Source organism: Rhinolophus hipposideros (genome assembly GCF_964194185.1).
Source record: "Rhinolophus hipposideros genome assembly, chromosome: 11".
Taxonomy (NCBI): domain Eukaryota; kingdom Metazoa; phylum Chordata; class Mammalia; order Chiroptera; family Rhinolophidae; genus Rhinolophus; species Rhinolophus hipposideros.
The window spans coordinates 53,894,842-53,921,877 of NC_138057.1; the positions used below are offsets into that span (position 1 = coordinate 53,894,842).

The 27,036-nt window shown below is 50.7% G+C and overlaps 3 protein-coding genes across 5 annotated transcripts in view; 2 read left to right on the top strand and 1 right to left on the bottom strand.

The window, feature by feature from the left end:
• Positions 1-1,745: 1,745 nt before the first annotated feature.
• Positions 1,746-6,600, top strand: ALDH1B1 (aldehyde dehydrogenase 1 family member B1). The gene is made up of 2 exons (XM_081067377.1): positions 1,746-1,873; positions 4,017-6,600. Exon 2 carries the CDS (start codon positions 4,027-4,029, stop codon positions 5,578-5,580), a length of 1,554 nt encoding a protein of 517 aa, XP_080923503.1. The 5' UTR covers positions 1,746-1,873; positions 4,017-4,026; the 3' UTR covers positions 5,581-6,600.
• IGFBPL1 (insulin like growth factor binding protein like 1) lies at positions 5,924-26,708 on the bottom strand. Of its 3 annotated transcripts, none has more exons than XM_081067380.1 (5): positions 26,249-26,708; positions 17,750-17,859; positions 16,911-17,027; positions 15,423-15,576; positions 5,924-5,979 (listed from the first exon to the last, which is right to left on the bottom strand). In XM_081067380.1, exons 1-4 carry the CDS (start codon positions 26,694-26,696, stop codon positions 15,427-15,429), a joined length of 825 nt encoding a protein of 274 aa, XP_080923506.1. In that variant the 5' UTR covers positions 26,697-26,708; the 3' UTR covers positions 5,924-5,979; positions 15,423-15,426. The 3 variants fall into 3 exon arrangements, with proteins under 3 accessions (XP_080923506.1, XP_080923505.1, XP_080923504.1); XM_081067379.1 differs by lacking the exon at positions 5,924-5,979 and adding an exon at positions 12,021-12,152; XM_081067378.1 differs by lacking the exon at positions 5,924-5,979 and adding an exon at positions 12,320-13,258.
• LOC308505335 (stimulated by retinoic acid gene 6 protein-like) overlaps positions 26,546-27,036 on the top strand; it is a 47,229-nt gene continuing 46,738 nt past the window's right edge. Inside the window, exon 1 of the mRNA XM_081067376.1 lies at positions 26,546-26,683. The gene's annotated coding sequence lies outside the window, so the exon portion shown is untranslated. The remainder of the gene's footprint in view (positions 26,684-27,036) is intronic.

The window sequence follows — 27,036 nt, forward strand, 5'->3', positions numbered from 1 at the left end:
TCTCTCACCTTCCAGAACTTTCCAATGCAGTCTGACCACATGAAGACTAACACTTCATCATGGACTCACTCACTGCTTCTATAGAGGCCTGTCAATGATTGACCGAATAATCACTCCGTCAGTCCACCATGGAGTGCCATGCCAGATGACCAAGGAGTGTTAGGCTGGCTACGCGGTGTCGGGGAGACGGGAGGAGTTACACGGATGCTGGGGAAATCAGCAGAAAACATGAGCACAGACGTGGCAGGATGCAAGACGTGGTGTTATTAGTGAAGAACGAAATTCTGCATCAAGGACTTTGCATCTCCTAAGGATGACGTGGTACCAAAAGATTCCACAGAGATGGAGCTTAAGGAAAGAACTATGTGAAGCAGTCAGGTTGAAGCAGGAGAATGTGAACACTCTATGTGAAGAGGGAGGGATTTAATACAGAGAATTGGGTGCTGGCCAATGGAACTGCTGGAAGGGCCAGCGAGAGAAGTAGGCCTTGGGTAGTCCTTCAGGATTGACTTCCAGAACAAGATGGACGTGGCCCACCAGCCTTATCACTATCTGAAGCCACCTTTGGAGCTGTTTAGTGCAAGACACACCCCTGCAGCCATGATTCAAAGAGCAGGTAGCCGGAGTAGAGCTGCAGCCACAGATGCCATCCCACACCCAGGAAGTGAGGGAAGGGACTAAAAAGGCTTATTGCAGAAAATCCTCACATTTCTGCTACCTTGCCAGTGATGTCCCAAAGGGGCACGTCCTCCACCTTCCACATCTAGTAAGGGTAATTGGCAGCACCTAGTCCACAGCCAGAACTCTAGGGGCAAACAAGGCTGGGAAACTTAGATCTTAGCTTCCCTACCTCTCCTCTCCGGCCACGAGGGTGCAGTGGAGGTGGAGTGAGTGCGAGATGCCTGTTCAGCATGTCCATAGTAGCAGCCTTTAGAGCAACAACAGACGGGCTAAATGTCCATCAACAGTCCCCCCTACAGTGGAATTCTGTGCCCCCTTAGGGAGAAAGATGTCTCGTAATTAATTAGTGAAATGCGGAAAGGTTCATAATAAATCACTAAGTTAAGCAAAAAAATAAAAAGAAAAAAGAAAAAAGAAAAAGAGCAGGCAGCAAAACAAGGATCACCATGTAATTTTATTTCAGTTAAAATCATTTTTGAAAAATGCAGAGGAAAAAATACCAGAGAGATAAATGACAACTTTTGGGTGAAAGGATTGAAGGTATTTTTGTTCCTCTTTATTTCTTCATCCTGTTCTGTTTTCCAAGCTTTCTACAGTATGCATATATTCTTTTTGTCCTTAGGCCAAAAAGAAACCATTTTAAAAATGCACAAATATAAAATCTTCTTAATGGAACTGGAATACAGCAGTGAAGGTGGAAGACAGTCAGAAATTAGTGAACCAAGAGAAAAAACAGAAGGGACGCCCGCCCAAAAGAGGGTAAGGAGAGTCTCGTTCATGGATGGCAATCTAACAAGGTGCATGATGCCGGAGGAAGAAATGCAAAATGTAATTAGGATCCCGTCTCCGACTGCTGTGTGACCTGAGAAACGCCTGCCCCCGTCTGGGTCTTTGTTTCCGCTCCCAAACGAGCGCCTTGCGAGGGAGAGTCCGCTCGCGGAGGCCACGACGCCCTGGCGGTGCAGGGCCGCTGGCACAGGGGAAGGGCGGGGCTCTGCCCCTTCCACCCCCCTCGCGGGACACGCGGCACCGCTGCCTGGAGGGCGGAGCGGCCGCGGCCAATGATCTCAGCGCCCCACGCACAGGCGGAGCCTCTTCGGCCGCTGACCTCAGGACTGAGCGAGGCGAGAGGCTGGACTAGACTTTGGAGAGCGTGAGCCTGCACTTGAGCGTGAGCCTGAGACTGCCACAGGTAACCAGTGCCCTTCTCCCCTGAGACCCCTGGGGCAGGTCGCAGCTCCTTCCGCGATGGAGGTTTCCTCCCTCGGCCTTGGCTTCCCCATCTGGGGGCGGACCTTTCTGCCCAGCCACTGTAGGACCCTCTCCACGCTCCCCATCCCTCTCCTGCACCAGGGTCCTGAGGTGGCGCATGTTGGGCGTCCAGGACGTAGAACGCTCTCCCCACCCCACCCCACCCCCAGGCTTTCCCTGGTTAGCTGGACCTCAACGCTCCTGCCCACCCAGTCCACTCCGGCCAAGGGCCTCTGTCTGTAGCCAAGAGGTCAGGACGCGCGCCCCCTCCCCGCAGGAAGGGTGAGGTGGGTGCCAGCTGGTCCTCAGTCAGCGAGAATGTCTGGTCCTTGGCACAGTGGGTACTAATACAGGGAACCGAAGAAATTGCCCATAGTCAGGAGGAAACACAAAACTAGGGCTGTGGGAACCCCGGATAAGGCTCCCTCCTGTTCTTACTTGCTATGTGTCCTCCGTGAGCCCCTGAACCTCTCTGGTCCCCAGCCTTCTTCCAGAATGGGGGTCATCATCTGCTCTGATCACTCCAGGAGTTTCCGTGAGATAACTGCTGAGATGGCCTACAAACTGGAAAGCCTGGTGCACCAGTGAGCAGTGATCTTCTATATGCAAGTGGAGGTGCCAGGACAGACCCCATCCAGGCCCCTAGAGTAGGACTAGCCTTAGCTGGGCATGAAGCATTTCCCAGCCTTGGTCTGTGACCACCCATCCTGCCCGTTTAGCCCCTCCACTCCCACCCATGGATTGGTGACTCCTCCTTACGCCCACCTCCCCAGGGATCCCTCCATCCTCAAACCCAGGCCTATTGGATCCAAGGGTGCTTCTGTCCCAGCATGGGGCAGAACCCTGAGCAGAGGGGAACCTGAGTACACCCCTGACAGGTCTGCTGGCTCAGTTTCCCCCCAAGAGAGGGCTTTCCTGGGCAGCATTGATTTTACTGAGTTGAGGACCTGGATGGGGTGCTTTTCTGGATGATCTTTGCTCCCCTCCCTGCCCAGGGGCAGAAGGTGGGGAGATGGAGTGGGGTGGGGAGGTAGGGCAGGTGCAATTCCCTTTTGCTGCTGGGTGTGGCAAGACTCAAGTGAGAGCAGAGGTGGAGGTATTGCCCTTGTGGCTGGAGAGTGACTGCTTCAGTGCATCCAGGAACTTTCTACACCATTTAGATTTCATTAAATACATTTCATATACTGTTTAAATTTTACAGTTGCTGTTTTAATCAAGTCTACCCTGTTTTCAGAGTTGTAGGCAACAATAAATACGCCCTTGTTTTCCCAGCTGCTACACTCCTGGGAAGCTGAGACCTGTGCCTGGGAGGCTGGGCTAGCCTGGTTTCTGAGGGTGCTGCCAGCTCTGATGTCCTGGGTGGAATGTGCCAGGCTTTTATGTGCTTGACCCCATTCAGCATCACTTCATGAGGCATTTCACATGTGAGGAAACTGAGGCACAGAGGTGAAGTGAAGCAAACCCCTGTCTAAGAGAACAACTCTGTCTCTGAGTTCCTTTGTTTCCTACTCCCTTCTTAGGTCAATTAAAAAGCCTTTGTGGAAATTTTAATGTTTCCTGAGTATATCATTTAATAACTAGCTACTAAGCAGCTGCTCTGTAGCAAGCATGATTCCAGGCATCAGGGACATAGCAATGAACAAAACAGGAAAAACAAATTCCTGCCTTCATGGAGCTGATGTTTTATTGGGGGGGAGGGTAGGAGGCAGACAATAAACATATAAGCGGGTAAATATACTATTTGGTATGTCAGATGAGGAAAAGTAAAGCATAGTATGGGGGATAGAGGGTGCTGGAAGTGAAGAAAGTTGCAGCTTTATAAAGTGTGATCAGGGAAGGCCTTGCTGAGATGGTGACATTTGAGTAAAGACGTGGAAGAGGTGAGGGAGTGAGCTGGCGGACAGATGGGACATGGGGAAGTTGGACCAGAGAGTTCTTCAGGGCCTTTGTACACCTTACAATCCGTGTTTGTTCCAAGGATACCCCTTTACGCTAGAATCTTGGGACATCTGAGCTGGTGCACCTTTGGGGACCACCTGGCCCCCTCTCACCTGTTCCCCCTGGTTCCTCCTGCCCCTCTCCAGAGTAGTAAGCATGCTGCGCTTCCTGGTGCCCTGGCTTCGCTGCCTCCGTGGCAGGACCGCCCCGTACTCCTCAGCAGCAGCTCTCCCAAACCCTATCCAGAACCCAGACATCCACTACAACCAGCTATTCATCAACAATGAGTGGCAAGATGCAGCCAGCAAGAAGACCTTCCCAACAGTCAACCCTGCCACAGGAGAGGTCATTGGCCACGTGGCTGAAGGGGACAGGGCTGATGTGGACCGGGCGGTGAAAGCAGCCCGCGACGCCTTCCGCCTAGGGTCTCCATGGCGCCGCATGGATGCCTCCGAGCGGGGCCGGCTGCTGAACCGCCTCGCCGACCTGGTGGAGCGGGATCGCGTCTACTTGGCCTCCCTGGAGACCTTGGATAATGGGAAACCTTTCCAGGAGTCTTATGTCTTGGACCTGGATGAGGTCATTAAGGTGTACCGGTATTTTGCTGGTTGGGCTGACAAGTGGCACGGCAAGACCATCCCCATGGATGGTGAGCATTTTTGCTTCACCCGGCATGAGCCTGTTGGTGTCTGTGGCCAGATAATCCCATGGAATTTCCCCTTGGTCATGCAGGGCTGGAAGCTCGCCCCGGCGCTGGCCACCGGCAATACTGTGGTCATGAAGGTCGCTGAGCAGACCCCGCTTTCTGCCTTGTACTTGGCCTCCCTCATCAAGGAGGCGGGCTTCCCCCCCGGGGTAGTGAACATCATCACAGGTTATGGCCCAACAGCAGGCACAGCCGTCGCCCACCACATGGATATTGACAAAGTGGCCTTCACCGGCTCCACGGAGGTGGGCCACCTCATCCAGAAGGCAGCTGGCGAGTCCAATCTCAAGAGAGTCACCCTGGAGCTGGGCGGGAAGAGCCCTAGTATAGTGTTGGCTGACGCTGACATGGGCCACGCCGTGGAGCAGTGCCACGAAGCCCTGTTCTTCAACATGGGCCAGTGCTGCTGTGCGGGGTCCCGGACCTTCGTTGAAGAATCCATCTATGACGAGTTTCTCGAGAGAACTGTGGAGAAAGCTAAACAGAGGAAAGTGGGGAACCCCTTTGAGCTGGACACCCAGCAGGGGCCCCAGGTGGACAAGGAGCAGTTTGAACGAATCCTGGGCTATATCCAGCTTGGCCAGAAGGAGGGGGCAAAACTCCTCTGCGGTGGGGAGCGTTTTGGGGATCGTGGTTTCTTTATCAAGCCTACGGTCTTTGGTGGTGTGCAGGACAACATGAGGATCGCCAAGGAGGAGATCTTTGGACCTGTGCAGCCCCTGTTCAAGTTCAAGAAGATCGAGGAGGTGATCGAGAGGGCCAACAACACCAGGTACGGCTTGGCTGCTGCTGTGTTCACCCAGGACCTGGACAAGGCCATGTACTTCACACAGGCTCTCCAAGCGGGGACAGTGTGGGTAAACACCTACAACATCGTCACCTGCCACACGCCATTTGGAGGCTTTAAAGAGTCTGGCAATGGGAGGGAGCTGGGGGAGGACGGGCTTAAGGCCTACACGGAAGTGAAGACAGTCACCATCAAGGTTCCACAGAAGAACTCCTAAGCATGGCCGCCATGAGACCTGACTCCAGGCCAGCGTGCCCACTACTACCTACCAGTAGGTGCCGAACGTTTTTTATCCCCTTTATTTGTTACGAGTGAACTCTTAGAACCTCAACTAAGGAAACGATGAAAACCAGAGCTTCTCTAAAGCAAGGGTGGGAGGCAGGGCTCAGTCCTCTCCCTCTGCGCCCCAGCCCCAAGCCCCTCGGAGGCCCTGAGTTTCAACTTCCATGATAACTTAGGAAGATAGGTTAAAAACCACTGATCTGGACTTTTAGTTCTTCCTGCTGATCCAAGGACTTCCCCAGGGATTAACCTGCTGACTTAGTGGATGAACTCACCTCAAACATGGGAGTTTTGATGGATGTCAAATCTTGGCCCCCTTCTTGATTGGCTGAACCTAAAAGACAAGGGTGCTTTTCATTTTCTAAGTAGCCAACAGTTGTCTTGCTACCGATTTTCTTTAATTTGAGGGAAGGAATGGCAAAGAATGCATATATGTAACCATTCCCTTCAAATAAGCTCAAAACAACCTACATGTCCATCAACTACTGACTGAATAAACAGAATGTTTCCATGGAATATTCCTTGTACTATTCAGCCATCAAAAGAAGGAATAAAGTACTGACACATGCTACAAAAAGGGAAGATCCTTGAAAACGTGCTAAATGAAAGAAGACAGATGTACAAGGCCACATGTTGTATGAGCCCATTTATATGAAATATCCCGAATAGGCAAATCCATACAGACATGTAGATTAGTGCTTGCCGAGGCTTGGGGAAGAAGGAATAGGAAGTAACTGCTAATGCGTATGGGATTTTTTTTTTTTTTTTTTTTGGTGGGGGAGGTTTTGAAATACTCTGGAATTAGATAGTGGTGATGGTTGCACAACTTTGTGAATACTCGTATACTAAAAAGCACTGTATTGCATACTTTGAAAGGGTGAATTTTTATATGTAAATTGATTTCGATTGAAAATTAAAATAAACACACATCCTGTGTGCAAACCAATTTTGTATCAATATTCTCTTGCTGCTGAATGTTTTACAGGGTCTTGGGGATGGAAGAGATCCAGTTAGTCATCTGGTCAACCCCCAGCCAGGTGCAAAAGTCCCCTCCATGATATTTCTAGTTTTCATTTTGTTTTCCCCTGTCTGGGTGACAACGTGCAACTTTAAGACCTACAGAGAAAAGCTCTGGTACCTCCGGCCTGGAGTAAGTCCATGTCAGATGTCATTTCAAGGCTTCCACTGGCATTGTCCCCCAAACTCTACCAAAACACACCACCGCTCAAGCCAATCTCAGCATCAGGGGTTTCAGAGGTTCAAACCTGAGAGTTCACTATGCTTATTGTTAGTCTTGAGTCTACAATGGATGGGAGTAACTCCAATCCAGCAGGCCACAACACAGAAACAGAATGCCGATCCCCTCTCCTCGTGTTCCACCTTTCTATCACATTGCTCATAAATCTCGTCAGCATCCTGTTATCACCTAGGCATCGAGATGATTTTATTCAGTGTCTGACCTTGGCGTTCGCTTGAAACTGCTTCCAGAGGATTCAGGTTCTGTTTAGTCCCCTCATCTCCCCTTCCCAGGACCTCCTTTCTATGCCATTTGTCTAAGGCTGGGGTGACCCTGACTGTCCTCCAAAGTGCACCTTTCATCTACGCTTGGAGACTGTTGGCACTTTGCACAGTAGTGAAAGTTCTAATGAAATGGGGAAGTGGGAATGAGTAGGTGGGTGAGTGGGTGGGGGTCTCTAATGACTGTCAAGCGACATCTCAGTGTTTGAACAGATCCATTCCTCATTTGCTTCTCCATTCTTCTAAACCAGGAGAAACTTGGTACCGGGTGTCCCAGTATGGGGTGGGACTGGGAAAGGACAATCTTCTAGGTCTCTTATTTCCATTCCTGAAATTCTGAGCCTAAAGAGGCAGACAGGTCCGATTCCTAGTGAGCTCAGCCCCTGTAGCCCCTCTGCACTCATGACATGCTGGACGCAGGGCCCTGTGAGCAGGGAGGTGGAGCTGGGCGTCAGTTAGTGCGGACACTGCCTGCAGGCCTTTACTCGGTCATAGGGAGTACAGTTCGGGGGCACCCACCCATTCAACAAACTTACATTAAGCTCTACTCTGCCAGGCGCTATCTATGCCAGGTGCCTTTCCATGCCACTGAGGCTTCACACAATTCTAGAAAGGAGGCCGTGGGGTTGCCCTTTTGTTTCACATGAAGTGGAAACTGACAGATTTAGCAATGTCGCTCATTTGGACCCAGTACACGATAAGCCAGACGGGGCAAACTGAGACATCTAACCCAACCTCAATGCCTGAAGAGCCCTAATACTGGATCCAGCAGGGCTGCTGCTCGGTTACACAGTCACAATGCTTCCCTTGATCAGATCTCAGATGCCAGGCCATTTAAGAGCTTTGGTTTGGGTTGATTCTACTCTGGGTGTGTAAGACTGACCTCTGGTGGGCACCTGGTTAATTAATTTGCTCAGATCATTTATTGTTGTTTTTGTTTGTTTGTTTGTTTTTAGAGGCTAAGTAAGGTTCTGGCTCTAGGCAGGTTGTAGGGACAGAGAATTGAATGAGGCACTTTCTGCCCTGTAGGAGCTCATAGTCTGGTGGAGAGGCAACTACAGAACAGGGGAAAAGTGCTCTAATAAGTGGAAGTGCAGAGGACAAGAGATCACAGAGTATTAAGCACCCACAATGTTGATAAGGCCCCCACGATAGTTATTATCTCACGTAATGCATCTAATGACCCTCAGGCACTTAGTATAATTTCACACCTGATAAATCAACAGTGGCCCAGAGATGATCAGCTAGGAAGTGGAGCCAGGACGCAAAGTCAGGGCTTCTGACCGTACTCTGCCCGGCTCAGCCCAAGGGAAAGGCCAGGCGAGAGGAACACGGGATCCTACCGGATGAGAAGGAGGTAAGCAGGCAGAGATGCAGGAGGAATGTTCCTGGGAGCGGGAAGGGCATGGAGTTTGTGGAAATGCATGGAGGATGCCAGGAACGGTGTGAGGAAGAGAGAGGAAGGGAGGCAAAGCCTGGGAGGAGGCAGGGACAGGCTGTACACCTGGCGGGAAAGTTGACATGTTATCTAGCCACGGGAGGCCATGAAGGTTTTCAAAGGAAAGTGAAAGGATCATCTTTGGGTTTTAAAGCTGGCTCTGCTCTAGTGTGCAGGATAGGTCGAGGGGTCAAGCTGGGGCCAGAGGCCACTCAGGACATGCTGCCCGGGCCAGGGGTGCTGACCTGACCAGCTGTGAGCATGGGTGGAAGACACTGGGAGCCAGCAGGTGACTCCACGCTCCTGGCTGGGAACCAAGCGGGTGGTGGTGCCGGCACTGCGAAAGGGAACCTAGCTGGAGGGGCAGGTTTGCGGGCAAGGTGGTGAGTTCATTCATGTATTCAGTAGGTTTTAATCGAGTGCAGACTGAGAGAAGCCTGGCACACAGTAAGTGCTCTGCAGATGTGTGTGGTGGGTGAAGTTATGAATGGAGACGAGAGGCTTCTGTCCCCACCCCCCCCACCCCTACTTCCTAGTAATAGCAATTTGCACTCTTCCCTCCACAGCCAGCCACACCCTAACACCACAGGGGAGATTTAGGCATGAGGAAGAGACAGCCATAGCGAGAGGAGACAGGTGACTCTGCCTGCTGGTACCACACACTTCTCAGTCCCCGGAGGCAGACAAAGCTGAACCCAGAGGCAGAGCTGACCGAGTGGACTTCACACTCCAGGAAGGAGAAGTCAGCCCCACTGAGCCTCGTGAGGGCTAGTACCCGGATCCGACTCAGCTGCAGACACCAGGGCACTTTAGTTTCCCTTAATTAATGAAAGTACCACATACTAACCATTCTCTGATTTAATGTTCAAGAGGCCCCGGTGAAGGCTGGGAGCGAGGAAATGCATTAGAGGGACTGGGCACTGTCGATTCATTTGCTCATTCTTATTAATTTTTCCTGCATCACGCATCCCTGGGGGAGATGTGGGGAGGGCAATGTCTTTTTAAAGACATAGGATTAAAGTACCATAAAACCTGAAGGAAAAAAAAATCCATTTTGACTAAAACTCAGGCTTTTTTAATTTAAGGTGGGAAGTGGGTACATTTGGAATTGAACTGGCTTTTGAATTATCTTCCTTGAGCCCAGTTAGTTGTAACTCAGTTGACAACAGAAGACCGAGATTTAGGCTGCCAACTGCTTACAGCAGCAAGTCCAACCTCCTCTGGTGGCATTTAGGGGTACGGCCTAAGACCCCCCCCACTTGCCACTACAGCTCCCAGCAGCCACCACTGGTCACCCCTCATAAACTACGCTGCACTTCTCTACCCCTGCTCCTTTCACATGCTATTTCCCTAGCCAGGAATCCCCCATTCCCACTCCAATCCCCAGCTCATATGCCTCCTCTTCTCCTCTTCCAGGAAGTCTTCCATGATCTTCCCCAATCTTCCCATAGCTCCAATCACAAAGCAGACACCTGGTGCTGCCTGGCAGGTGTGGGGACAGAGCCAGGAGCGCAGTTTCCAGGCTCTCGCACTCACGTGGAAAGGTGCTGGCTCAGGTAGTAAATGGCCATCAGCTGTGGCTAGTTGGCTGTCAGCTGTAACCAGTGAGCCATTGGCCACTAATATAACTGCCGTGGCTACGCTAGCAGGAAAATGGGGGCTAGCAAGAAGATGGAGGCTGAGCTAGCAAGTGCGGATTGCAGTTAGCACGGTGGATTGCAGTTAGCAAGTGGGGTTGGTTGGTTGGCAGAGAAGCAGATGGCAGGCTGCAGATCATGTGGCTCCTGCTTCCTGTGTCTCCAACCCAGCCGCCAGCAAGACTATAGTGGTGTGACTCCCCTATCTATGGCTCCGTGGATGTTCCTTTTTGGCTTCACCATGTCCTGCGTTCTTGCGTGGGGAGCGGGACCAGAGACCCCACATGACTCCCTGCATGACACAGGACTGCAGTCTCATCCCACTTCTCCCTACTGACTCTCAGGTAAGTGCGGGTCCAAGTCCTACCCACCTTCACATTGCCAGCGTCTGTACCCTTCTGGCCTCTGGAGAATGCCACTCCATGTGCTTGTGGGAGATGACAGAGGGCATATCTAAGTGAGTGAATTAAATACTAGAATGCTTATACAGTGGGAGACCCAAGTTCAGGGAGAGCTAGAAGGATCAGGCCAGGAGTAGACAATTAGGGCTAGTGAAAAATTGCAAACAAGGTGACCAGGTGGGCTGTGACCGCAGCCCAGGTGTGAGAGGTACGGAGGATTGGGATTGAAGGAGCTGATGTGAACAAGCAAAAGAAACAAAAAGGCAAGATGCATAAGGGATGGTGGAGAAGTATCAATGGGACTTGGACCGCCTACAGCAGCACTCCAAAGACAAAGAGACCACAAAGACTGTCCTTACAAAACATTTATTTTCAGGGTGCAGGGGTCAGGTGACATCATCACATCTATGAAAACAGGGTAGGAAACACAGGCTTTGGGGACCCTGTTTCCAACCGGTAACGGCCACAGCACATGCCCTCTAAGCCTCTGCAGAAGTCTTGGGGCTCTCACCACTGATAAGTCATTAGGTTGGAACAATCGTGTTTTTGGTTTTGGTGAACATTTCAGACAGCGTAACATTTATTATTAGTACTTTTTCACACAGTTATGACGCTTCCCCAGCCTCATGCAGTCTTGATGCTCAGCTCTGTCACCACAGGTCTCCGTCTACCCTGCTCTCTGGGTCTACAGAACCAGCTGTCCAATTTTGATCGGGCAAATTTGAGCGGATTCAACTGATTTTGCTAACTGTGCTTATTAGCAGATGCAGGAGCCTTCCCCAAGGTCTCAGCATCCCTCTTCCCCCGACACAGTTTTACTACGTGTCTTATCAACCATCAAATCACAGAGGAATTAACTGCAGACCTTGGATACAGAAACCATCGTGGGGTAGCTGGGAGAGGGGCAAGAGTGCTGAATACAGAGAGGCTGTGGGCAGGTCCCCTGGCAGCCCCGACCTCCAACAGCAACCAGGTTGATCAGTTTCGATTCTAACTTCATCCAAAGAAGGGGTTCCAATGTTTTAAAGTTTGAAAACTGCCCATCTAGTTTCATTCCCTTCTTATTCAAATGAGGAAACCAAGGCCCAGAAATTAAAGGGTACTTGCACAGTCACACAGCAAGCCTGGGATGAATTCCCAAATGGACCTCATGTTTCTGGATTCCCAGGCCAGTCTCCTGCGGCGTAGTATGTCAGGGTGATGCCAACCCAGTACTTAAGAGCTGAGCCAGCCAGCCTTAAAGACAGAAAATGCAATTCCAAAAAGGACCCCAAAATGTCATGCCCACCGTGGGCAGCATGAGGATGAGCTTTGAAAGTTGTGATGGGCCTGGATAGGAATCCCGGAACCTGTGGATTGGCAGCCTCTTCTTTACAGTTATGAGATGATCCTGAGAAGTGGCACACGCTGTGGAAAAGGTGCCAAGGAAGGCCAAGCGCCCTGAGTTCTGGTCCTTCCCAGAGGCCTTCAGATCTTAGGCAAGTGCTGTGCTTTCGGAGCCTGGTTTCTTCACCTGTAAAGGGGGAGGGACATTAATCCTCACCCTGCCTGCTGTCCTGGAGTTGGGAAGTGACCACAGGGGAAAAGTACTTCATGAACTTTAAGGGCTATCGACATGTGAGATCCCAATTCTGACTTTAAAAAAACGTTAATCATCTAAGGGATTTTTTTTTTTTTTTTAGCCCAGATATTAAATGTTCTCCTCCTTTCTTCATTGAGAAAAGAAAAAAGAAAGAGAGTCTTATTCCTGAGTAAGGTCAAAACATCTCTAAGTAAAACATATTCTACTGCACTCTCATTCAATAGCCTAGAGAGCACATCTGACCCCATTTTTATAATTTGATGTCCAGAAGTCAGGTCTCCACTGCCCATCCAGTTAGAGAATGCTGGGCTTGTTAACAAGTGGATATCTTGGTTCCCAAATGCCAGCCCAGGGGCCCGAGTCTGGTGAAGTGTCCCATCTGGGACTAGATCTCTTTAAAATGGGAAAACAGCAGGAATATATAGCCAGTTGTCCATACCCTATTATGAAGCAATGGCATTTATTTTTGAGGGAATACCATTTTAAAAAGAATGTTAAGACCACACTTCCCGTAGTTTTTCAATAGGGCCATCTTACTCTAGGATGGCAGGGCTCGAAGGGACTGGGTAACATCTGGTCCAAATGCCACAGTCACAGGTGAAGAGACCAAGGCCCAGAGAGGAAAGCAACCTGTCCAGGTCACACAGCAAATTACAGGTCAGGCAGAGGACAGAACACAAAGTCACAAAGATCCACTAATCAGCTGCACACAAATGAGGTAGAGTCACAGCTGACACATGCCTCATTCAGCCCTTTAGAAGTACAAACATACCACAAAGTGATCTTCCCAGGGAGGGAGTAGTTCAAAAAAAATTCTCACAGAGCAATTCATTTCAAAGGTATAAAAAAGCTACATGCAGCCTGTTTCCCCAGTGTTTTCCCTGCTAAAAACTACATCTGCATATGAAGCTAGTTTGTGTCTAATTTTTAAGAACATACAAAAGGGGTCATCTACAAACAGCTTTCCCAGCTCTTCACAAAGCAAAACCATCCATGACTTAACTTTCCATCATCCTGTGATCAATGTTTCTAAGACCCTAGAAGAAAAGAGGGAAAAGAATTAGCGAAGATAAGCCTGCTCTGTCACAGTCAACTGTGTGTTAAATGGAGGGAGGGGTAAATGGTCCTTAACTTTAAATCTCTCCTAGCAAGGAGTAGTGCGGGTGGGGAGTAGAGGGGCCCTGTTGGGGCCCAAGAAGTACATGTGTGACCAACAGGTGGACATTTCAGGGAGGCAGATTTCCAGCTTAATTTGAGGAAGAACCTCCAACTGCTAGAAAATCCAAAGATGGTTGTCTTGTGGTAGTGAGCTCTGCATCTCTGGAGGTATGCAAGCAAGAGCTAGCCAACAGTGCATGCTGGAGAGGGAACTCAAGAACGGGGCCATGGTGATGGTCTTAATTCTATGGTTCTCTGTGGCTCCCTTTTGAAAACTCATCTATAATAGACCGTATTCAAAGACTGGTGTCATTTCTGTTTTAAAAAAATATATACATATTTATACTTAAAAATTATATATATATATTTAAAATATGAAACATACACACGTACATATATATGTACATACATATATATATACAAGTGTACAAGTATACACACATATATATAAAAGTCCTAATATTTGACTTTTATTATACATTTATAACAATACATATATACATAAAACACAAAAGGTCAAGTATCAGGAGGTAACTTTAAGAATCATCCCCTAACTGAATTTCTATTTGATGGTTTTGTTTTTTTTTTAAGTTTATTGGGATGACAATGGTTAGTAAAATCACATAGACTTCAGGTGCACAATTCTGTATTATATCATCTATAGATCTGACGGTTGTATACCTTATATTTTCCTCCCTGTTTCTAGGAACGCTAACTACTTGCATCCACCCCTCCTTCAACCCTACAGGAAAGCTCCATGAAGTCTTCCTTTATTTCCCCAGTTCTCAGCTGCTTCTCTTGCCTCCAACTCACACACACTCTGTATTTCCTTAATACTGCATTCTTTGTAGTTTAATCATGTTCACTTTTTGGTTTTCTGTGCATTCCCTACTGACCTGATGTAAGGCCTTGTACACAGTGGTGGCTCAATATGGAATAATATGGATTACAATACCACAGCAAAATCTTTCTGCTTTTCATAAACTATCCAACTTGTTTCTAATTTTTCCTGCTCTATCAAAAACCTGTCAGTAGGCCTTGGTTTTGGTGTCTGTTTGCGACTGTTCCTGCCTCTGATCCTATAAGTGGGTCATATCCTCCTGCCCTTGGCTTCTTGTGAGAAGAGCAGACTTCTGCCCACCCCACTAATGCCGGGTGTGCCTTGCTTTGGCTAATGGACGTACAGCGCATCTGAGCAGAAACTTTAAATGAGATTGTGTGCTTGGCTTGGCCTCTTGCTGGTCCCCTTTGCCCTAAGAGTGGACATATTCCACACTGGGGCTGCTCCTCCAGCTGGCTCTTCATATGAGAAGACACATGGAGCAGAATCGCAGCCAACCTGCAGCCATGACAGAATGTGAGCAAGAGATAAATGTTGGTAGCTGTGAACCAGCGACGTTTGGAGATTGTTCAAGCAGCAAAAGATGGCTAATGAAGGGATTCATTTCCCAAGTTCACAGCCCACCTGTTGGTGGGGGACAGCTGCAACCCCAGCTCTCACCTGGGGTAGAGAGGGACACCTGGCCCAGGGAGACACAGATGCTCTGCAGATGTGCTGCTAAGCGGCCACAGTGTTGAGGACAGGCAGGCGTGACCTGGACGTGGCAGAGCTGCCAACGAGGAAGAACCCGGACACAGACAAATGACGCTCACTTTATCTCCCCTGTGGGCACATTTTCACAGGGGTGTTGTGACAATGACAATGTCTGCTCTCTCAGTGCCCTCTCTCGGGGGACCCAGAGGAAATAATCTGTTCCGTCTCAGACACAGAAGGAAACAACTGGTGCTCTTCACCTTATGGACACCCATAATGTTCACAGCTCCTGTCACATGCTAGGTGGGAAGCCCAGAGGGATATGTGTATAGAACATACCAGAGATTCTATCTGCTAATGGTAATATGTTCCTACTCTTGTTTCGCATTCCTTTGGTTTCCTCAATTTATGTATTTTTCTTCTTTTTTATTACACATTCTATAAAGCGATCTCCATTTCTTATGACACCGGTATCTAAATTCTGAAAATGAATTAGAAAGTGCACTTACTCCATCACATGCGGTCATCTGGAGCTGGGAAGTAGGGGGCTTTGTATGCATTCAGATCGCTAACTGTCACCGTGCCGTGCGACTGGGCCTCCCCAGCCGTGTTGGTCGAATGGCACTGGTACACTCCCTCATCGTCCTTTTTCAGAGGATTGATCTAGAAATAAAACAGGCAAGTTTATACAGTTCTATGTGGCACAGCAAAATCACTTCCTTATTTAGTCTTAATGATACGTCTGAACACTTATTCCTTTTCAAAATACCCTAGAGCTCACTTTATTTCTCTTCTTGCCTTGGCTGCCAAGGAAAAAATGAAATTTCCTTCTCAGGAGCCTCTCTATCGTGGCTCTCATTTTAATGTTTCCTCTGCATTCCTGCCTTTGCCTGTGAAATACCTGGTTCGCTTATTGAACGTGATAGGTATAAATTAGAAGGAAAACACAAGTTGAAAGAACAAAAAGCTATTGCCCAAGGAATAGGTCTCAAGTGCTGCGGATAGAGGCAGCCTTCACAAATTAATACCAGAGATAACCTTTTCCTCCACATGTTCTTGTAATAAAGTGGGGAGACGTTAGGGTCATGGAGCCTGTGGCCGCTGTCCAGTCCAAAGCCCTCTTTTTCCAATCATGGACACTGAGATTCAGAGAGGTAGACTGACTCGTTCAACATTGTCTCATTACCCCTTTGCTCCTTCATATACATGGCATTCCCTCATCTTAGCGAAACTGCTGACGTGGCACAGAAGAGCCATGAAAGGACACGAATGTGCCATCTGCCCTCATCAGCCACGTGGTTGTGGGCAAGCAAATTAGTTTCCTATGGCTACTGTAACAAATTATCACATACTTAATGGCTGTAAATACTACAAATTGATTATCTATAGTTCCGGAGGTCCGAAGTCCAAATGGGTCTCAGTGGGCTAGAACCAGGGTGTCGGCAGGGCTGCCTTCTTTCTAGTGGCCCAAGGGGAAAGTCCATTCCTTGCCTTTTCCCGTCTATTGGCTGCCTGTGTTCCCTGGCTCATGGCCCCCTTCCTCCTTCTTCAACACCAGCAAGGGCGGGTCATGTGTTTCTCACACTACTCTCTTTGGCTTGCTCTCTCCTGCCTCCCTCTTCCACATTTAAAGGACTCTTATAACACTGCCCACCCAGATAATCCAGGGTCACTTCCTTATTCAAGTCAGCTGATTAGCAACCCTAATTCCATCTGAAAGCTGAATCCCCTCTTGCCATGTAACATTAGCATATTCATAGGTTGCAGGGATTAGGACATGGATGGCTTTGCGGGGCCACAGTTCTGTCTGTCACTGAAGATCACTTACGCTCACCGGAATTACACTACCTGCCCTGCTTTCCTCACAGTTCTTGTAAGGTCCAGTGAGAAATGGTTAAGAACAGCTTTGAAACATATAAACTGTCATAGAAATATAAAGGGTGCTCTATAAGGGTCAGTCAGGAATACCTGTAATCCCAAACAGATGAGATACTCACCAAAATCCAGGCTGTGGCCTCGTGGTCAGAAGGGCCCCCGCGCACCTGCACAGCTATGTTGACATGGTCCCCAGGCAGGTCCTCTAGCACCTGGGTGCCCTCAGGAGACTGTGTGACCTACAGAGAACAGGAAAGCCAGGAGTGGTCTAGCCAGTGTTTCTGGACACAGATGACGCCCCAGACTTCCTTGCTGTCTTCATCTTCCCACTGACTCAAAGGCTGAAACCCCAGTACGTCTTATTCCTGCTCAAATGTCAGTCACTTTTAAAACCCAAACGGGTGTACAGACAGCATACCCGATGGGCAGCTAAGGGGTGGACACCACCGCTGTCTCGCACAGCAGTTCAGAATCGCATGGCCCTTCTCAGGGTGTGGAGACAAAGAGGCAGCATATGCCGTGATCCCTGCTAGTCTCTCAAAAACTCATCTGCAGGAAGACGTAGCTTTGGAATCGGATTGGGTCACTTGCCACCAGCCAAGTCTTTCTAAAACCTAGATCCAGGGAAGTAGGCTCTAACTTCACTCCTGCTGATCGAGGCTAGATAAACAGCAGAACTGCTTGGAAAGCCAGTGGCCAAGGGAGCAAATGGCACAGCAAGGATGACAACTCCCCTTTTTTAGGGTAAAGGTCTTGAAGCATAAAAGCAGGCAGACAGGTGTGGTATATAAGATATCCTTTTAAAATCCCGAGTCCACATATCAATACATACACACGAACATGCTTAAAAGAAAAAAAAATTCTCTCTCTCTCTCTCTCTCTCTCTCTCTCTCACACACACACACACACACACACACACACACACACACACACGCACACACGAGTTCCTGGATATAAATACCTTCCTCCATGTGATGGCCGGGGGAGGCAGAGCCCTCACCTCACAGGACAGGTACACCTGGGCCCCAGTGACGTTGTGAACACTCCGGGGTGGGATGACAACCACAGGAGCTGGAAGATGATGAGGGAACACAACCTTTACCCTGCCAGGTCCCAAGCACCCCACTTCTAGAATCCCCTGCTTGCAGACCGCCTGGTGGGACAGTCTAACGTGAGGGCGCCATGGCAGACGAAAGCTCTCCACACAGAGAAAACAAACCCTCAGGCAAGGAATCATGGACGGGAGCTCGCCTTAGACCTGGAAAGATGCCTACATGTTTCCTCCGCTGCCTTTGTTCTGCCAACAGGACACAGAGATGCAGAAAGGAAAGGCGACTTCCCAAAGTTACCCAGCATGTCAGCGGCAGAGCTCCTGTCTCCTCACACTTTCTCCCAGGGCCCCAGCTGCCATCTGCTTTCAGCTCAACTACACGACAGGGCGTCGGGAGGGGCTGGTGTCACTTCACCAACGGCTGAGTCCTCGAACAGATGGGCTTTTCTCCTTCCACTCGCAGGGTGAAGGGCGTTTCAGAGAATAATGCCGTGCCGGACAGCTGCAGCCACCCTGGAGCTGACACCCCATTCGGTCCTTTCAAGGCTGCCGTTTGCATATCACCGACTCACAGCCTCTACATCTGCACCCGCCCCCCGCCCGCCCCCACCCCCAGGGCAAAGCTGCGGGCCTGGAAGCCATATAGAGACTGGAATCAGGCATTGTGGCTCTAGGCTGCCAGAACAGTACAGAAAGGAGACGGTGGGTGTGGGCTCTCGGGATGGGACGAGATAGCCTACGGGCGTCTGAGTTAGAAGTTCTTAGCTGATACTCCACACGCTGCCCTCCTCCCTGTCTGGCATCTGCTCTGCTCACTCGGGCCCATTGGCCTTAGCCTTTAGCCCTCCATCTGAGCCTCAGTGTACCTGCCCCCACAAGGAAGCACCCCCCAGGTAGACCGAGGGGTCTGCACCTCTTTGACCTGCTGAATCACAGCCTGCCTTGCAGTCCAGGTGCTTCCATCTGGTCTCACCTGCACCAGGAGGCAAGCTTGGTCCACCCGCGCGTCTGTTCCCATGGTGGACTGAGCAAGGTGAAAGGTGGAAGCCTGGTGAGGAAAAGGCTCTCTGCTTGGTTTTGCTTGTGTGTAAATTGCAGAGAACACCCTGTGCTTTACAGGGCTGTTGAGCTGATGGTACCATGTGATGAGTGTGGAAGCGATGGTTTAAGTTAACACGACCTGCAAGTGGGGATCAGGAGCAGGTCTGCTAAACAGATGACGGGATGAAGAAACACATGACAAAAGAGCAGACACAGTCATTCTCCGGGCCATCCGAATGCAGGGTCTCTGGACTCCTGGGGCTTCGCCTGGTGGCCCAAGGACAGCCCTGCAGGCCAGCACTGGAGGGGAAAAGGAGAAGAGAGGAGACAGAGGCGGGAGGAAAAGGGGAGAGGAATAGGACTGAAAGGGCACAGAAATGAAACTGGTCTGGCCCCTTCAGACAGACTGGGAAGCAGACCCTGTCAAGCTGGTACCAAAAAAATCTCTGGGAAATTGTTGTAGAGTCACAGAGACTCTGGAAGGGCCCAGCTCCCCACGAGCCTGTGCCTAAGCATCTGTAATGTGCTCATCTAGCCCCCCACTTGCATGCCACCAGTGACAGAGAGCTCACTATCTACGGACCCAGACCCTTCCATCCTTTGGAGGGCTCTACGGATAAGAAAGCTTGTCCTCACCTGGAGCTAAAACCTGCCTCCCTGTAACTCCTTCCTGTTTATCCCAGGATTGCCCTCTGGAGACCTACAGTCCCGTGTGCCCAAAGGCCTCCAGTGAGTTGAATAAAGACACTGTCCTCCTTCCTCCCAGGCTGCTTTCTTCCCCCTCAGCCTGGTCAGCCCACTCCTTCACTTGTGCCTATCTGACGCTCTCCCCACATCCCTGAAGATAGTGAAAGTCCCTCCAATGAACCAAGATCCTAGGCTTCTAACACTGCCTGCGTTCCCCAGCCCCCCTGCCTGGCTGTCACAAAGAACCACAACACCCCTGCTCTCGGCAGGAGACCCATCTGCGACGGAGGACAAAGAGAGTGTGATTTATTCACACCCTCCTGCCAGTGCTGTCTCCCCTGGAGTCCAAACCAGTCCTCCAATGGCTCAGCTCACCGTGGGAACAATCAGAACCACGTCTTATTCCAAAGCCCTCAACAGATTCCAAAGGGACACTCAATCAATGTGTTTTACTTTTACTCATGTAAAGTCATAAATTTTAAATGAGATTCCATCAATCCCTTTCAGGCCTAAATGCATAAGCCAGTAAATCACATTTCATCTTTCTCTCTCTTTGCATTTCCCGCTCCCTCCCTTTCAATAACCACAATTAAGGGAGACTGGCTTGGAAAATACTGTCTTTGCCACTGATTTCATGGCAGAAAATATCATTTCTTTTACAAAAGAGCCCCCGGCTTTCGATGACAAAGTGACATTCAAATTTTTAAATTTACATACAGTACGTCACTTTCTGGTGTGCAGTTCTAAGTTTTCACAAATGCATACAGTCGTGTAACCGGTGCCATGACCAAGATATAGAACAGTTCTGTTATCTTGAAAATTTTCCTCATGTGTCTCTTTGTACTGGTAATCTGTTTTTAATTTTAACATGTCCGATTTTAAATTGAAAACATTTTTATCCATAAGAGCTCTTTACAATTAGTCCTCCTCGTCGTAATAGTAATAATGGTCACAGTCCCGCGGCTAACATTGAGTTTGCGGTGTGCTGGGCACTCTTATTAACTAACCCATTGGCTCTTGCAGCAATCTCACCAGCTGCCAGCTGGGGAAGCTAGCCAGGGTCAGCCAGCCTTAAACGGTGGGCTGTGAGCCCAGGAGTCTGGCTCCGAACTCTGTTCCCCATTTTACCCTCTCCTTACGCGACATCCCACGTACAGCACTGCTCTTTCATCCTCACATTTATCTCCATTTTACATCCTGCATTTATCTCCATTTTACAAATGAGAAAACCAAGGCTCAGAAAGGTGAGGGGCCTGGAGGAGCAGGGGCTCAAACCCAGGCACCCAGAGTCCCTTAACTTCACACTGATTTTTAAAATGAAACGTTTGTTATTCTGTATGGACTCCATTCCAGGAATAGAGAGAATTCTTTAGGGATTGTGTTGGGGGTCCCCTAGACAACCACTATGTTCAATGATTTGCTAGAAGGACCACAGGCCTCATCAGAGTTTTACTCACAGCTAAGATTCATTACAGCAAAAGGAGACAAAGCACATGAGCAAAGGGAACAGGCTCAGGGGGCACAGACTGCAGAAATCAGGTGGATACTTCCAAGAGCGGAATCACACAGGACTCACTTAATTCCCCAGCAACAAATTGTGACAACATGTACAAAATGCCATTGGCCAGGGAAACTCACTAGAGACTCAGTGCCTGATAGTTTTTATCAGTGGCCGGTCACCTAGGCGTCCTCTGCCTACTGTATACCAACATTCCAGACTCCCAGAAGGAGAGGTGTGCAGCACCCTTTGTACAGTTTAGGTACACTGAGCCACCGTTATTAGTTCTGGGCATGGGAACCCTCCCGAAATCCAAGTTTCCAGACACTAGCCAAGGGCCAACCTTGCTAGCAGGCCTAAGGATACATTACTACTCAACTCTTTTCTGTCCAGCCATCACCCCGAGGGAACAGCTCTTGTGAAGAATCATCAAATGGGGGTGAGTCCTTAGCACTAGCAGGGCATTCCCAGTCCACCTGTCCCCATGCAAGTGTGGCACTGGGTTACTCAGCGTCGTGACTACCACAGGCAGGAGGAACCCGGCTTCAAATCCTGTCTCTGCCACATCCCAGTGCTGTGACTTGGCCTTAGTTCCTTCTTCTTTAAAATGGGCATGGGAGTCCATTCTCCCTCCCCTTCCCTCCAATTGGCTGTTGTGAGGAACAGTTACAAGACCCCTTATAAATTAAAAAGGCTTCCATGCACGGAGCTGAGGACATGGCAGGTTGTGCTACCCAAGGATAGTCTTCTCGAAGATGCCTTGCCTGCTTGAGACCCTCTATTGGCCTCTGGTGAGCGAGCCTATCAGGGGCCCGACTCAGAGGCTCCAGAGGCCATGGCTCATAGCCCTTCCTCGGGCGAGCCTGGGGCCTCTCGCCTGACTGTTGCCAGAGCTGCCACACCCCTGGAGAGCTAGGGCTTTCCTTTCTACCTGCCTTTGACGAGTCATGTGGCTTTCAGGAGGGAGGATGGTGCCTGGTCAGCCCAAGCTGTGAATGTGCCAGCTTTGTCTCGCTAGCCCTTCCTTGCTCCATACTTCTTTCCTTCTACTCATGCCAGCAGTAGCCCTGGAAATGCTGGGACAGCACATACCCACCCATCAGGCCACAGACAATAGTCACCAAGGTGTGCCCCCAACAAAGGCAGCACTGTGGGTGGGCAAAATGGTCCCAAGGGAAACCCAAATATCCAGGGCTCCAGTCACCAACGAGAGGGGCTTGGACAAGTTGTTAACTGTTTCCTCCTTATCTGCAAATGAAGATGATGAGTTTGGCCCACAGCCTCCAGGGTGAAGGGAGAGAACGGCTGTGACTGTGTTATTAACCGTGGGGGTCTGTACAAATGAAAGGGATCGATAGTATTATTGTAGCATGTGCTGGTCTGTCCCCCTGCCCCGTAAGCTAAGTATGTCCTTGACGGCTGGAATGAACGATCTCCCCAAATGCCGCTGACATTTCTTTAAAGCTAATGGTGCCAGGGAAAGAAAGCATATCAAAAGTCATCCCCCAGGACCCCACTTGCCTGTGGGACAAAGCGCACCACCAAAGAGTTTCATGATCAACGCACTAACAGCCCTGATAATTTATGCTAATAGTCAGGTTACAATGTGCAATGAGAAACAGCTTAATTCTGCTCCCCGCAGCCTGCACCTCAACCCCTCCCTCGGCATGAAAGGCTTTTGCGCACAAGCCCCCCCCTTCTTTGTCCCTCTCACAAAGTGGCATTTGCTGCCTCCCCTGGTTACACATGCCTTGCAAAGACAGATTTCCAAGTGGAGCTGGAATGTCAACTAAAGTGAATTTTCTAAGATTCAGGATCTCAAGAGCGCACTGAAGCTTCAGGGGCTCACTGTCCTGGTGGGCAGTGGCAAGGGACCCTGTTCCGATCTGATTCAAAACATGACCCCCACCTGCTGTCTGCAGGATCCCACTCCCTCCCAACTTTAGCAAATGGTCAGGGTGCACATGTACAACAGGCTCTTAAAATAATGAGAGCAACGCAGTAACGACCACGACGCCATGCCACCTTACAGTTGAGAAACGCAACCGATAGATAACTTAGTACTGAATGAAGCTTCAGCCCTCAGCCTGGCACTCAAGGCTTGCAATGACCCTGCCATAAACTACTGGGAGCCTCACCTCCTCCCCAGCCATCCACTGGGTGGCAAGCAGCCAGCGCACTATTCACAGGAGACATAGGACCTTCTACCTCCATGCCTTGGTTCATGCTGTGCCTCCCCATGCCCCCTTCTCAGTGCAGGGATTTCCTACCCATCCTTCTAGGCTCCTCTCACATGCTTCCCCTTCAGTGAGCTACCTCTGTTCCTCTCAGGAGCCCTCACCCAGTGCTAAACAGAGGAACCAGCAACAAGCCTTGGGGGGAAAACAGCATGGATCCAGACGGAGAAACCCTTAAGAGCAGTCAATGTGCAGCACCTTCCTAATCGGTTGCCAGAGGGCCCCATCTGAAAAGAACAAGGAAAACCCAGGCTGGAGCCCCACTTCAGCCAGGAACCAGCCCTCTGGCTCCAGGGAATTCCCTTCTGCTGCCTCAGTTTTCCCTTCTATTACATGGGAGTGAGACTTGGCCAGGGTAGTTGTAAAAATCTAATAAGAAGATAGAATGCAAATGTGATTTCCAACAGTAAAGAATTTCCTATGTGGGAACACAGTGGGTCTTCAATAAGTGTGTGTTGATCAGAGGATTACTCTCATTATTAGGCATTTTGGGGCATTTCAGAGCATATGGGGAAGGTAAGCATTTAAACCTGAAAACTGTTTCCAAATGCCCCGGAGAGGCATGTGTAAGAACACCTCCCACACTCGTGCAGAACCTAATATGTATTTACAGAAGCCTCATTCTGTTAAAAGCCAGGAGCTCGAATATTGAAGGAGTGAAGATGGGCTGGGTTTATTACTGTATTGAAGCAGAACAGCTGCTGCTCTGACACAGTCTGCTTCCCGTCAACCAGGATCCCCAGGGGCATTGTTAAAAAGTGCTCCTGCTGTGTCCTCTGAATAGGGGATGGCTTGAGGGCAGCACAGAGTGAAGTCCCATCTTTGCCTTCACTAGCTACAAAAGATCCCTCCCCTGCTTCCCCCCTCCAACCCTTCAGGCTTCACCAGGACAAGGCAGGGGCCACACAAACATTTCAGGTCAAAAAGTGATGGGCAAATAGTGCCAGGTCCGTGACAGATGACACAATCTCCGGTGGGGAAGAAGAGGTACATTCTGGGGAGGCTTGAGGCCTGTCACTAATGAGATCATTAAAAGGAGCTTCTGAATTGCCTCCATTTGGTCCCGTGAACATCTTGACGCCCCGGGCCTACGCCTGAGGGGGGCCTCAGATCCCATAGATCAGAGTGGAGGGGCTGTCACATTTACTTGTCATTTGGTAATTTTCAATGAATTAGGGGTATGGGGTTTCCATCTGCCATCTGGCCTCACTCTGGTAACCATGGCAACCACCACCTGCCTGACTTAACACTATCCTATCCTGTCCTGAAAGAGCATGGAATAGGGTGTCAGGGACCTGGGAGCAGGTTTTGCTTTACTGGTCACCCTGGCTGAGTCCCCTGCCCACCTCCTTCCTCTCAGCCTCAGTCTCCTCCCCATAATAACGGATTTGGTCTAAATATCTTCACGGCATCTCTCTCTTAGGAACAGAATGCCACTCCAGGGAGAAATCATCTGAGATCATCCACACTGGTTAGAGTCTGGGGACCTGGTCAGCATATGTCTCCTGCACATGGAGTGAAAGTGTTACCTGTCTGGAGACAAAGAGAACTGCCAGTGAATTAACTGTTGAGGAAAGCAGATTGTAAAAAACTAGTGACAGGAACTAGAAGAAGGAAGGAGACAGAACTGTTGAAATGTGACAGGGGAAAAACAAAGGTTCAAAGTGGAAGGGACCTCAACAGTGGCACCACATGGGCTGACACGACTCAGAGGCATAAGCCCCAGTTTGCATAAGCCCCAGTTTGCTCAGGGAAAGAGCAGCACCGGAAGCACCAGCCTCCATGTGAGTCCCAACCAGGAAGAGCCAAGGGTGACTTTCCTGTGCTCCCAGCTGCCTCAGCCCCCTCAACAGGCCACACGTGGTTTTCATGTTTCCAGGACAGGAGCCTTCCTGCCCCAGCTCCAACAGCCCATTGGGTCTCCTGGACTTGCATCTACCTGGAATACTAGCGGGGAAATAACACTAGAAACTTTCCAACACCTGTTAAGGCCTGTCCCCACCCGCAAGGTTTCCTTGTTGGAGCCGAAGCCACTACAAACTGACTTAGGCATTTAGGCCTAGGCTTGGTCTCCAGGCGTGGGCCAGAACCCCAAGAGGGGCTCCTTGGGACTCCCCAACCACCAGCTCACTCAACCGAGACTCTCTACTGCCCCTCTAGGCAGCATAGACCGGGCAGTTCTCCAACACCTGAGGGGCCAGTAGGCATCGCTATACTAATGTTTTGGTTTCTTTTTGTTTAATTTTTAAAAATTACATGTAGAGGGTGGGCAGCAATGACACCCATAGAGGACTTTACTGTGACGTTAACGAGGCTTAAGTGTCTAGGTCCCCAGCAATGATTCATTTTCCATTCCTTTAAAGTGGGACCCTCCACACTGTATAAGCCTTAGCCCCACAAAACCCGGTCTGCCCCGATGGCACCATAATCTTTTTAGAGCCTAGGTCTCCAAGGGTCTGACCTTAGTGGGAGGTAAGTAGGAGCTGCCTCAGGACCCCCTTGCAGGGCCCCAGCCCCCGTGCTCGCCAAGTGACTACTGGGTCCTGCCACGTGGAGCTGCTCCTCCGCCGCCAGCATCTTCACCTTCCATCCCTCTCCATTCAAACAACCCATCCCCCAGCCAGGTCCGGTACTGGACCCCCGGAGACTTGAAGGACCCCTCCCCTAAACTCCCAGTTTCGTGGAGGCAAACATGTCAGGCCTGCGGTGGTTGGTGTCTCTATGAGCTTGGTACGGGATGATGCAGGAGGTGGGTTTCTGCCCCACGCAGTCTCCCTGAGCACCCTGCCAGGTAAGAAAAACTGCACCCAAAGATTAAACCGAGGCCCAGACAGCGCTGTCCATCGCGGTGCAGGGGAGATACTTCGCCCCACACCCCAGAAAGTCGGGGTCCCTCTTTTCCCACCCGCCCAACCTTCTGCACTGTGCGTCGGAAGCCAAACTCACCAAACTCGCAGGGCCCGTCGCGCGCCTTGCGCAGGTGGCCGGGGTGCGCGCGGGGCGCGTGCCGGGCGCGCAGGCGCAGCGCGCAGACGCTGGCGTAGGAGCGGCCGTCGGAGCCGCAGACTGCGCCGCGCTGCGCGCACACGCAGAGCCCGGTGCCCTCGGGCGCCGCCCCTGCGGCGCGGCTCGCGCACACCAGCCCGGGGCCGCAGCGCGCGCCAGCCTGCCCCCCGCACCTCGCGCCCTCGGCGCCCAGGCAGCGCACGCAGCAGCCGCACTCGTCGCGGGCTGGAATTGCCGGCTCGGGGCAGCGCCCGGGCGCTGGACAGCGCTCTGGCCGGCACGGACCGCACGCGGGGCGCCGGCCTCCCGCGCCCAGGAGCCCGAGGCCCGGGGCTAGCGGCGGCAGCAGCAGAAGCAGGAGCGGGATGAGCACGGGTAAGCGTGGCATGGTCTGCCTCGGGACGGCGGTGGCGCCTCTGCTTCGCGTTCCGCTGAGAGCGCGCGGCGCCGCCCCCCCGCCCGCCCCGCGGCCGCTGATTGGCCGGGCTTGCACCGCGGGGCGCCCGCAGACGGCTGCCGAGCCCGGCAGGAGCGCGCCCGGCTGGTCTCCCGGCGGGGCGGCCGAGCTGGAGCGGTGTCCCAAGACCCGCTTTCCAACACCCAAGGACTCCTGGGGAAACTGAGAAGCAGTCGGGGCGGGAACTTGCCCAAGGTCGCTATTGTGGAGCCAGTGTTGTATGTACGGTCTCCAGAGCCAAGACTGGCTCCAAATATTATGCCACTTAATC

What these genes read in the sequence shown, in the direction of transcription:
- ALDH1B1 (XM_081067377.1), top strand. Translation starts at nt 4,027, where the DNA reads ATGCTGCGCTTCCTGGTGCCCTGGCTTCGCTGCCTCCGTGGCAGGACC.
- IGFBPL1 (XM_081067380.1), bottom strand. Translation starts at nt 26,696, where the DNA reads ATGCCACGCTTACCCGTGCTCATCCCGCTCCTGCTTCTGCTGCTGCCG. An exon ending in CGACGGGCCCTGCGAGTTTG is followed by an intron (nt 17,860 to 26,248) that starts GTGAGTTTGGCT and finishes ATCATCTTCCAG; the next exon opens with CTCCTGTGGTTGTCATCCCA. An exon ending in AGGCCACAGCCTGGATTTTG is followed by an intron (nt 15,577 to 16,910) that starts GTGAGTATCTCA and finishes TTTTATTTCTAG; the next exon opens with ATCAATCCTCTGAAAAAGGA.